Here is an 11,380-nt window from a genome sequence, read left to right as displayed (position 1 = left end):
TGCTGACTGACTTAACCAGTAGCCCCACCCAGCTGAAAGGCGATCTAGATCCATCTGTATGTACCAAAGTCTGGGGGGAGTGGAGGAGGTAACCCAAAATGGTGCTCCTGCCAAAGTGGTGTGTAATGACCTGTATCTCACACAATAAAACAAGGTGAAGTTGAAAATGCAAGTTTGTTTAGATTTGGATCTGTAACCATCTGCTGGAGCCCAGATCCTGGGTGACATCATTCTTATAGTAAACATTACTAATGGTAAAAACAGAAAGAAGAGAGAAAAAAAAGTCATTTGCTTTTTGGTCTCAGATGGCCTTGACGGAGTCTAATTTTCTTCTCAGAAATCCTAGAGAAAAAGGAAGCGAACGACCCCTTCGACGAACAGCCCCTTGACCATGAGTCACACAAAGAAGAGACATTCCCCAGAAGAAGAGACTCAACCCCAAATTTCATTTATCAAGAAGTTCTTCCGGGTCTCAAAACCCAGGTCAGCTGAAGCGGAAAGCCAAAGAGAGAGCAAGAGTACTGAGACCAACGCACATCAACCCAGCCGTGGGGCACCGGAGACAAGCGCTGCAGACCCGGGTGAGCGCCTCCCCGCTGATGTGTTGACCTTCAGCATGCATGCCCCTAAACATAGCTTCTGGAGTGAGCTGGCAGGAACCCGTGCCCCTCTTCTAAATACCTGTTCTGTTCATGTTTTCAATAGTCTTCTAAGTTTTTACTGAGCTAAATCCAGGAAGGCTTCAAGTAATTCCATCATCTTTTCATTTCACGTGGAAGAAAAATAAGGCTTTCTCCTCCTGTAAAGAGTTCTAGTCTTGGAAACCCACAGGGGCAGTTCTGCTGTCCGGTCGGGTCACTGTGAGTTGGAATTGCCTCAGCGGCAGTGAGTTTGGTCTATTTTTTCATTCATTCGTCCACGAATTTTTGAAGCCCTCTTGTGTGCATAAAACATTGGCCATTTTAACATAATCTTACTTTGGAATTATAAAAATAATAACATTCAGAAAGCTTTATTGAAAGCTGGCAATTTTTCTTGGGTTGTGGCGGCGCTGCTGGGTGAGAATTGGGCTGCTAACGGCAGTGTCTGTGGTCCAAACCCACCAGCCATTCCGAGGGCAAGGGATGAAGCTCCCTGCTTCCATAAAACTCTACAGCCTCCTCGGGAACCCCAGATGGGGACGCTGTGTCACAACCCACTTGGTGGCGGTGGGTTTTGATCACACAAATTATTCTTCTGCCGCTCCCTCACATGCACCCATTTACTTAATAAGTCAATGAACACAGTGCGTGGGCTGGACTGGAGATCGTTCTAAGTGTTATAAACAACCTTTTCAAAAACAGCCCACTGTGTCCGGGTCTTCAGGAGGGGACGGCTCTGAGACAGAAAAGGAAGGAGAAGGATAGGTTAGGTGTGCTCGTTTAGATGGAGTTGGAAGACAGAGCCTCCGGGTGGTGGCGTGTGAGAAGATGCCGGAGTAAAGTCCGTCGTGTAGGATCAATGAATTGCTTTAGCATGTGTTTATGGGAATAGCTTTCCAGGGAAAGGGAACTGTAGGTGCCGAGGCTCCTGGAGGGACCGAGTCTGGAGTGTCTGAGAGAGCGTGGCCTCAGTGATGCGGAAGCTGATGAACAATGGGGAGAGGAAGGGAGTAGCAGGACAGTCCAGAGAAATAAGGGGAGGGGGACAAATCCTGCAACCTTTGCACCATTGTCATGGCTTTCAGTCAAGGGCACTCATTGGTGGTCCCTTGGTACAAAGTCTTGCCTTCCATGCAGGAGATGAGGGTTTGGTTCCTGGCAATGCATCTCATGCACAACCACCATCTGTCTGTTATTGTTTAGTTTACCGTCTGTCTTTTATTGGCGGCTTCCATGCTGCTGTTCTGCTGAAAAGGCTTCAGCAGCGCTTCCAGACAAAGGTGCACTAGGAAAAGAAGCCCAGTGTTCTACTTCTGGAAACGACCAAGCTCTGATCCCTAAGCATTTCAGTCTATTATATACCTCATAGTGTCATGAGTTAGGGCCAACTGGATGACAGCTAACAAAAACAAAGTCTACAAAGCCATGTTGTCCTTACCTGGAGAAGTGATTGTACTTAGCTGACAGAGTCGGCAGAAACCCTGGGGGCTGCCAACTGCAAGTACAAGGTTGGCAGTGGACTCACCAGCCACTCTGTGAGAGAAAGATCAGTCTTTCTGCTCCTGTGAAGAGTTACAGCCTCAGAAACCCATTGATGCGATTCTGCTTTGTCCTATGATTTAGTGGAAGGCAGTAAGTAAATGTATTTTTCTATTGTGCAATTCCCACAATGCTATGTTTTCATGTGTATAATTGTAATAACCATGTAACAGTCAATTACATGCATATGACATAGTAACTTCCTTTTTTTTAGGTCTTTAAGTGGATGTTTTTAGCTTTCCCTCTCCCCTAACCCTTGCTTCGCTGTGTTTCAATAATTTTCTTAGTACAAATTTCCATAACAGGGATTTAAATTCAAAGGTTCTGAAACCTTTATTGTCCTAAATAAATATTGCCAAATTTCTCTCGAAAAAGTTAGGTATCATATACAATGCCACCAATCTATTATCTACTGGATTAAAGATCTTTTAAACGCATTTTAGACACTTGATGTAAATAGAAGAGTGAATCAAGATTGGGTGTGTTTGTTTTGTTGGTTTTAGATTCACCAGAGGGAAATGTATAGCAGATAGTCTAAGGCAACGGTTCTCAACCTGTGGGTCGCAACCCTTTGGGGGGGTCTAATGACCCTTTCACAGGGGTCACTTAAGACCATGGGAAAACACATATTTCCAATTGTCTCAGGAACTGAGACACCGCTCCTCTGTCTGTCTCCAGGCGGGTCCGCCCACATGCAGATACACCCACATACAAGTACCTGGCATGAAGACTGTTACCCACGCTACACCATGCTTCAAGACAAAATTTAATTTGTCATTAGAAATAAATATCTCACAATATATAATTACATATTGCTTTTGTGATTCATCACTATGCTTTAATTATGTTCAATTTGTAACAATGACAATACATCCTGAATATCAGCTATGACATGACAATTTATAACAGTAGCAAAATGACAGTGATGAAGTAGCAACAAAAGTAATTTTAAGGTTGGGGTCACCACACATGAGGAACCGTATGAAAGGGTGGAGGCATTAGGAAGGGTGAGAACCACTGGTCTAAGGAGTTCCCACGCCATTCACCTTAAACAATTATTAACCTCTAAACAACCTAGTTTACTTTATACCTACCCTCATTGAAACAAGGTTATCTGGCATAAAACATCAAACAGAATACAAGGGGGCAACAGAAAGTTTGTGGGTAAATTGCATTATCTTGTCATTTCACTTCCCATGAGTTTTTAGAAACCTCTCTCGTGTAAGTAGATTCAATCAGATGTATTTTAGAGAGATGTTTGTAACTAGGTAGTTACGGTCGCCCATTGAAAGCAGGCCCTCTCCATCTGTACCACTTAGAACTTCAGCAAAGTGCTCTGTTAGCGTCCGCGACATAATTAATTGTGCAAAACTGAGCAGTTGGTTTTTCCTGCTGGGGGCCTTCCCTGCCACCCCCACCAACCTCACTTGGCAGCCCCATTTCTGCCTCCTCCCAAATGCAGGGGCTTTTCAAGTCATGTTGATTCTGCCCCCTAAGTGGTTCTCAGACCCGGCTCCTCCTCTCCATCACTGCTGTGTGTCTTCACCGCCTCCTTCCTGGACCACTGTGTTAGTCTCCAAACCGGTTCCTCTGCTTTTCGGCTCGCTCGCTTGCCAATCTGTCCTCCGCATTGCCACCACACCCTTTCCAAACCACAGGTATCAAGGTGTCTCTCTGACCTACTTAAAAGTCAGCACCATGTCTCTCTTGCCTTGAAGAGAAAGGGTGAAGTCCTAGACACGGCCTTCAAGGTGTTGGCGACTGTTTGGATACAGCTTTGTGGCCTCTGCCTGCCCCTGTCCTCCCATCACATCCGCATTCACCCTGCACTCCGGATTGACTTGTAATTCCTGAAGTGGTTCCCTGGGCTGAGAGAAGCCTTTTCTCCGAGTCCCCTCCTCCCTCTGCACTCGTCTCTCCCTGGTTTCTCTTTCCCTCCATTTACATCCCCTCCTTTATCAACATGCAATTCACCACTTTCTCTCTCGCAAGCTTCCCCAGATCCACCTGATATACCTGGCCAGCCATACTCTGGGTCCCTCTATCATGTGTTCCCACTCTCCTTGGAAACAGGAACTTGTCACCACCTTCTGTTCATTCCCGGTGCAGCACCACTGATGTTAAGAACACACGATAATGTTTTATTTACAAAGGGACTGGGATTGGGGGTTGTAAGCAGCAGGCGCCAATCCTGACGGGTGTGAACTGGAAGGAACATACTGGGAGAAGGTACTGCAGACCTCGCAGAATCACCTTGGCTTGGAGCCTGGGTTAGTGGCAAAGTGGCCAGAGAAAGGCCCCGAATCACTGTACAGACCTGCTCCTGTGAGCTCACCTCCTGCCACGTCCGTGAGCACCATGCCCTCTCCCGCAGTCAAAGCTGAACTCCTCTGACCCACCTGCCCTTTGTACAGCGCTGTGAAGTCAGTGACCCTTTGAAGCGCTGCTAGTAATAATAAGAAGAAATTGAAATAGACAGGTCTTGTAAGTACTTACCTGTAGGTGTTTTAATAAAGATTTACCATGTTGGTGTATTTTGTTAATTGAGGAAGTCTAGAGCCAATGTTTATCTTTTCATCTGCCATCATCCATCCATCCATCCATCCATCCATCTATCCATCCATCCATCCATCCATCCATCCATCCATCCAATCATTCGTTCATCCAACAGGCAGGTGTCATGGGCCTCCTGTGTAGATTTGTTAACACAGCTTTGCCATTGAGCCAATTCTCCCTCACGGCAGGCTGTGGGCCACTCCAGAGGGGGGTGTTGGCTGTGATCATTATAGAAACAGACTCTTCTTCCACGGTTCCCGTGGGAGGCCGTGAACCACTAACCTTTAGGTTAACCATTTACACCGTGCAGGGACCCAACTGTAGATTTTCCTAGGAGTACATTTGACTCACAATGCTTCTGAGAAATGAGCTTGGCAGATGTTCCACTCTGCACCTGACAGACTAGTAAGCCAAGCCTCACAGGCTGGAGCCAGCTCTCCATACTGTGTGACCTCGGCCTTCTCTGGGGAGTCGAACACCAGAGAGTGCCCAAGAAGGATGTGGACTGAAAAGAGATTTTTGAGCCTGTCCAGTGGTAGAGCATTGTTGGTGACCTTTCAGAAAACAATTTCATCTGGGTAGTGAGTGTGACAACTAGAATGAATGGGGTTAATTAGTAATGTGATGATGAATCTGGGGCAGCAAGGATAAACAACTTTTTCCCAACATTTAGCAAGAAAGGAAATGCATGACAGGGCAGTAATATAAGGTGAAAACAGAGGGCCGGGGAGGTTTGGTTGGTCTGGTACTTGGTGCCTGTGGAGATAGCAAATTTTAAAACACAAGCTATGGTAATAAGATAGCAGGCAAAGGCATTCTTGAAATTTATAAACATGCAAGCCTTTGAAGCCAGCCTAGAAAATTATTTGCTGTTTAAATGAAATTTGAATATAACTGAGTTCCCTGTTTTAGGGGTTTTGTGCTTTTCCTAAATCAGGCAACCCTATCCAAAACCAAATAACTTCATTGGATCCATCTTAATAAGGCCATTGTGAAAAGGAAAAAGATGGGTGGTGCTGCCCCCTACTGGCGTAACGTGGCAGCATCAAACAGCCCAGCAAAGACGGTGTGGCCTACACGAGGGTAACTTCCACAAAATCTGCAGCCCCGAGCCACGCTGGGGCGAGAGTTGGAGTTTTAATTATTCTGCTAATGTTTTAGTCTAAGTTTATTACTCCAGTAGCCCTATTATCGTTTAATTTTTCACTGATACCAATATATTTGCTGTTTCTCTGAAATTTTTATCCCTTTTTGTAACTAAACTCACTCTATTTTTATAACAGTTTTACTGACATATCTTACACAATCCAATATATCCATGCACATGCATTTCTCTTGTTCGATCCCATCAAGTCTTCGTGCTATCAGCTCCCTATTCCCCTCCCCCCCCCCACTCTTCCTGAAGTCTCAGGGAGCCATTACTCCTGTTACTGTTTATGAAGGGTCATCTATCTTAGCTTTCACTTACCGAACAATCTTAAATATACAAATGAACATATGAAAACCTAGCATGAGTAATGAGGTAAAACAAATGCCAGCCTCAGTAGTAAGGGGAGGAAATACAAAAGAACGAGCAGATAATTGTGTGGTTCATCAGCGCTATACTGCACCCTGGATTTATCATCCTTTCTGTGTGGCCCTTCGGAGAGGGGCTGTCCAATTACCTTGTAGGTGAGTTTGGGGTCTTGGTTGCATCCATGCCCCTTCAAATCAAATTGCTTGTGTTAAACTCATTCTAAATTCCCTGCCATTGAGTTCATTCCAACTCATAGCAACCCTACAGAACTGCTCCTGTGGGTTTCTGAAAATGTAACTCTTTATAGGAGTCAAAAGCCTCATCTTTTCCCCATAAAGCGGCTGGTGGTTTCGAACTGCTGACCTTGTGATTAGCATCTATCATTAAGAGCAAATTCTTCCTTTGTCTTATGATATAGCTAAACCGAAGCCTCTCAGCTCAGAAACAGAAGGCGAGTCCAGGGTTGAGAAGAATGAGCAGTTCCTGCAGAAGTTGGGCAGAAAGGCAGCCGGCAAATGTCTGGACCTGAATAACTGTGGACTGACAGCAGCGGACGTGAGGGAACTGGGTCTGTATGCACCTGACATCACATAGGACCACAGGTGCTCCCGGTGGAGATGGGCATCCTGGGTGGGGAAAACAATGAATGCACTTGGCTGCTAACTGAAAAGCTGAGTCTTGAGTCCCCCAGAGTTGCCTGTGAAGAAAGACATCTGGAAACCCAGGCTTCTGGAGCCTAGTGCTTCTCCGACACACACTGGTCTCTGAATTGTCACGACGGACAGCACTGGGTGGTGGTGGTGGTAGGGGGAGATAAACAAGCAAAACGTATTTGGTTATGGTGTTAGACTGGGTTAACTAGAGAAACAAATCCAGTGACACCCATATGCGGGTACCCCCTCCCCCAAAAAACATAATTTTTTAAAGCTATGCATTTAAATTTTTTTACAAAACAATCTTAACACCTTCAAAGTACTCTCCATTCCATTTCCTACATTTGTCAAATCTGCGATTTTACATAGGTAAAAGCCCAGCCAGTGACACTGGGAGGCTAGAGGGAAGGTGGGCTGGAAAGAGGGAACCAATTACAGGGATCTGCATGTGATCTCCTCCCTGGGGGGTGGGCAACAGAAAAGGGGGTGAAGGGAGACGTCGGACAGGGCAGGATATGACAAAATAATAATTTGTAAATTATCAAGGGTTCATGAGGGAGGGGGGAGCGGGGAGGGGAGGGAAAAAGTGGACTTGATGCAAAGGGCTTAAGTGGAGAGCAAATGCTTTGAAAATGATGAGGGCAAATAATGTACAGATGTGCTTTACACAGTTGATGTATGTATGGATTGTGATAAGAGTTGTATGAGCCCCTAACAAAATGTTTTTAAAAAATTTTAAAAAGCCCAGCCAGCAGACACTCAGTCCCTTCTCCTTTGGTATTTCCACTCCGGGTCCAGAGCGAGAGCTGGCCTTTGGATCTTGTTTGCAGGCTGTCAGTAACTTAATTCTGAAGAACAGCAGCTGAGATACAGAGAAAGGGCCCGCCTGGCTTGGCTCAGGTTGAAACACGCACACGCGTTGTGTGGATTCATTTAAACAGAGTGCGTTTTTAAGGTGGGGATGCCAAGTCAAATATAAGGATGCGCATAGACAGCACTGTCACCGTGGCGACATCTCCGGAGACAGCAGCACGTGGGGTAGTGGGACTTTTCGTTACAGACCAGTAGTGAACATACATAAGCCCAAGTAACCCTTGCCTACTTAGCTTATTAGGAACTCCATCCTGTCAAACAGACCCATTGTGATCCCGACTCCCAGCCTAGACTCAGTGAGTGCCGGGGATTATACATTGAAAAGAGGCTTTGATTCTTTTTAGGAAGGTATTAGGGGCTTGGGAGAGAGACACCTGCCATCCTACCTGGGAGCAGACTCTTTGTTGTGGGAAAATTGTGAAATTGTTCACTATTACAGATTCCTAAGTAAGCACCAGTCAGCCTGCACTTGCTTTGCTATTGGGCGAAACTAACGTTGAAAATACGGAGACTGCTTCTGGGTTCCAAAGGAGCCCTGGGGGCCCGGTGGTTAAGCACGTGGCTGCTACCAAAAGGTTGGCGTTGGACGCCCCCAGCCTCGCTTGCAGAGACAATCATGGCTGGCTGCTCCCATCAAGGTGACAGCCCTGAGAATTCTATAAGATCTCTGCGAGTCAGCATCGACTCGCTCATGTCTTATGGGAAATCGACTGCCTTTTCAGAGTGGCGTTATTTGGCAGAAATCTAAAGCCTCCCAGGAAGAAGGTCATGTAAGCGTCACAATGTCACCAATGCGCGGCTGCGAGGTTCCCGCTCTGCCCGTCGACGTACATGCGGGCGTCGATCCTCTTTGCTCCTGATCACAAGCTACGTGCACACATCTGTATCCTTTTCTGTCCACGTCTAGTCGCCTTCCTTCCGTTCCACCCCGACTTGGAAGAACTGGACCTGTCCTGGAATGACTTTGTCGGTGGAAGCCTCTACCTCATGGCCCCGAAGATGCATGTTGTCAGCAAGTTAAAAATCCTGCGTCTGTGCAGCTGCCGACTCACCGCTGATGATGCGGGAGCCCTGGGTAAGATCCAACAACAGTTTCCATTGAAAGCAACAAGGTGGCGAGAAGCTCCATTAAGACCATCTGGATGCTGAACATGAGACTCCTCGGTCGGGAGGTGGTCAATGGACTAACCAAAAGCAGCTACCCAACAGGCTGGCGGTCTGAGTCCACCCGGGGGAGGTCAAAAAGTGGAAGGATGTGTGCTGTCTTGGTGGGTTGAGGGGTGATCGAGACCGAAGTGTCTATATCCGTGAGAGCTTTAAGTTCTCTTCACGTCCAGCCTTCGGGGTTGTGGGTGGTGTCACCTGTGTAATGCAAGTCATGAATAAGCCTTCCTCTCACCCGGGGCTCTCAGTCTTCTTCATGTAGCCCAGATTCTCAGATGATCTGCTAACGATGGTGCAAAGACTGACCCAGACCTTCCTGATGTTAAGCCACGCGGGAGGCCCTTGATGTGTTTGGATGGCTGCCCGTTGGCCTCGGGACAGCTCGGCATAGCATTTTTCACAACGCTATCCATAATTCATGATCCACGCACTCAAGTGTCTTTGCATAGCCAGTTAACTATGTACCCTCTGCTGGTAGCTAAGCCCCATCTGCGACCACCGGTGTCCCGTGTCCTCTCTGAATCCAGGTGGAATCTCTTGGCGCCCCCTGTGGATGCACTGCAGCAGCTGTTTGCGAGTCATCTTCAGCGAAATGTTCTCTGTGTGCTGTTAATCATAGTGCTTGATAATGTCCACATTGCAGATCCCCTTCGTTTGGAATGGGCACCAACATCGATCGCTTCCGATTGACTTGTCAGGCAGGTGTCTCCTTCATTTGTTGAAACATCTCACTTGATATTCCACCAATTGTGGAGCCTTGTTTTCCAACCAATGCCTTGATCCTAGGCTTGAAATGGCTGAGCACTGACAGGTTCTTTTTGGTATAAGAATTCTACGTATTCCTTTCAGCTTCTCTTGACGCTCCCTGCATTGTTCAGTATTTTGCCCATAGAATTCATCAGTATTGCAACTCAGAGCTTGAACTTTCGTTTTGTTTTGCTTCTGTTTTTTCAGCTTGAGATGAGTGAGCACGTTTTCCCTTTGGGTTTTCTAACCCCAGGTGTTTGCTCATTTCATTAGGATCCCTTCTCTTCTCGAGCTGCCCTTGGGAATTTCCAGTTCAGCTCGTTTACTTCATCACTTCTTCCATTTGCTTTAGCTACTCTATGTTCAAGGCCAATTTTCAGAGTCTCCTCTGACATCCACTTTTGTATTTTCTTTCTTTGCCTGTCTTGTGATGATATCTTGTTTTCTTCATTTACTGATCAAACATACACTGCCATGGAGTTGACTGACTAATAGTGACCCTAAATAACAAATCAAAACTTCTGTAAACCTTGGAGCACAAAGCCTCATTGCTCTCCCTTGGAGGGACTGGTGGTTTCGAACTACTAACCCTATGGTTAGTCATCCAACACATAGCCCACTGGCCACTAGGGTTCCCTTTTCATTTACTGATAGAATAGAAAGCAAGTGTCATTTCAGAATCATCACAACCATTAAAATTGTATAAATCAGGATGGCAAAAATATATTGACTCTCTCCAGCGCCCATCAAAGGCAGCTAATTGACCATGCATTCTTTATTCCTGATCCCAGAAGATACACAGAATTATAGAAAGTCACTCCCAGCTGACTGAAATCCTGTTTATTCCTGGCTTGAAATGTTGTAGCTCCCAGAACACTTGTATTTTAACATGGGATTTTCTGGACATTCAAAACCTAATCCCTAGAATTAGTAGCCAGTGGTAGAAATTCAAGTCCAGTGGCTCAAACTCTCTGCCACTGAGTAGATCCTGACTCAGAGTGACCCTGTTGGACAGAGTAGAACTGGCCCTGTGGGTTTCTGAGACTGTCACTTCACTGGGAAGAAAGGTCTTTGTCTCTTTTTAGCTTCTATCATTCGACTCCTTTCTGCTCTATTTGCTTAATCTGCTGTTTTATATTTCAAAAACAGTGACTTAAAACAAGCCTTACAAAAATAAACCACTTCTCAAATAGGATTGTAGCCATAGGCTAAAACCGAAAACAACAACAACAAACCTCTGCTCACTGTCCTTCAGTCACACCTCATCATAGCGACCCTAGGGTTAGGGTTTATAGCACCTATTTACTTTAGGGGAAAGTTGTACAACTCAGTCCAGAAGAGTCCTTCATTTGAGGTGCCATATTCAAACATGGCAGGGATTAGAACTGGGCTATGTTTGCGGGGAGGCGTTACCCTAAAATATTAAGCAAGTCCCAGTGACAGTGGGCGAGGGAAAGTCCTTGGATATAAACCAAGCACTCACTTCTACCAAGACAGACCAGTGCAGCCACCTTACTCACAGTGGATTCAGAGTGTTGTTGTTTTGAAAGCAACATTTTTAGTTAGCCACCTTGATTTCAGGATTTGGGAGGATTAGAACTGCTGTCTAGAAATGTTGAAACTCAACCCGCTGTGAGTGGGCAGGCAGCGGGACCTTTTCTCCTGTGTTTCTTGGCAGCCAGCACCGTCCC

The 11,380-nt window shown here is 46.0% G+C and overlaps 1 protein-coding gene across 1 annotated transcript in view; it reads left to right on the top strand.

Annotated features, from left to right (window-relative positions):
* The first annotated feature begins 391 nt into the window (after positions 1-391).
* The window catches only part of LRRC31 (leucine rich repeat containing 31), a 30,779-nt gene continuing 19,790 nt past the window's right edge, over positions 392-11,380 (top strand). Inside the window, exons 1-3 of the mRNA XM_075547880.1 lie at positions 392-581; positions 6,671-6,820; positions 8,686-8,853. Coding sequence (XP_075403995.1) covers positions 392-581; positions 6,671-6,820; positions 8,686-8,853 — 508 coding nt within the window. The remainder of the gene's footprint in view (positions 582-6,670; positions 6,821-8,685; positions 8,854-11,380) is intronic.

This window comes from Tenrec ecaudatus, chromosome 4 (assembly GCF_050624435.1).
Source record: "Tenrec ecaudatus isolate mTenEca1 chromosome 4, mTenEca1.hap1, whole genome shotgun sequence".
NCBI lineage: Eukaryota > Metazoa > Chordata > Mammalia > Afrosoricida > Tenrecidae > Tenrec > Tenrec ecaudatus.
This window is presented reverse-complemented; position numbering and strand designations above follow the sequence as displayed.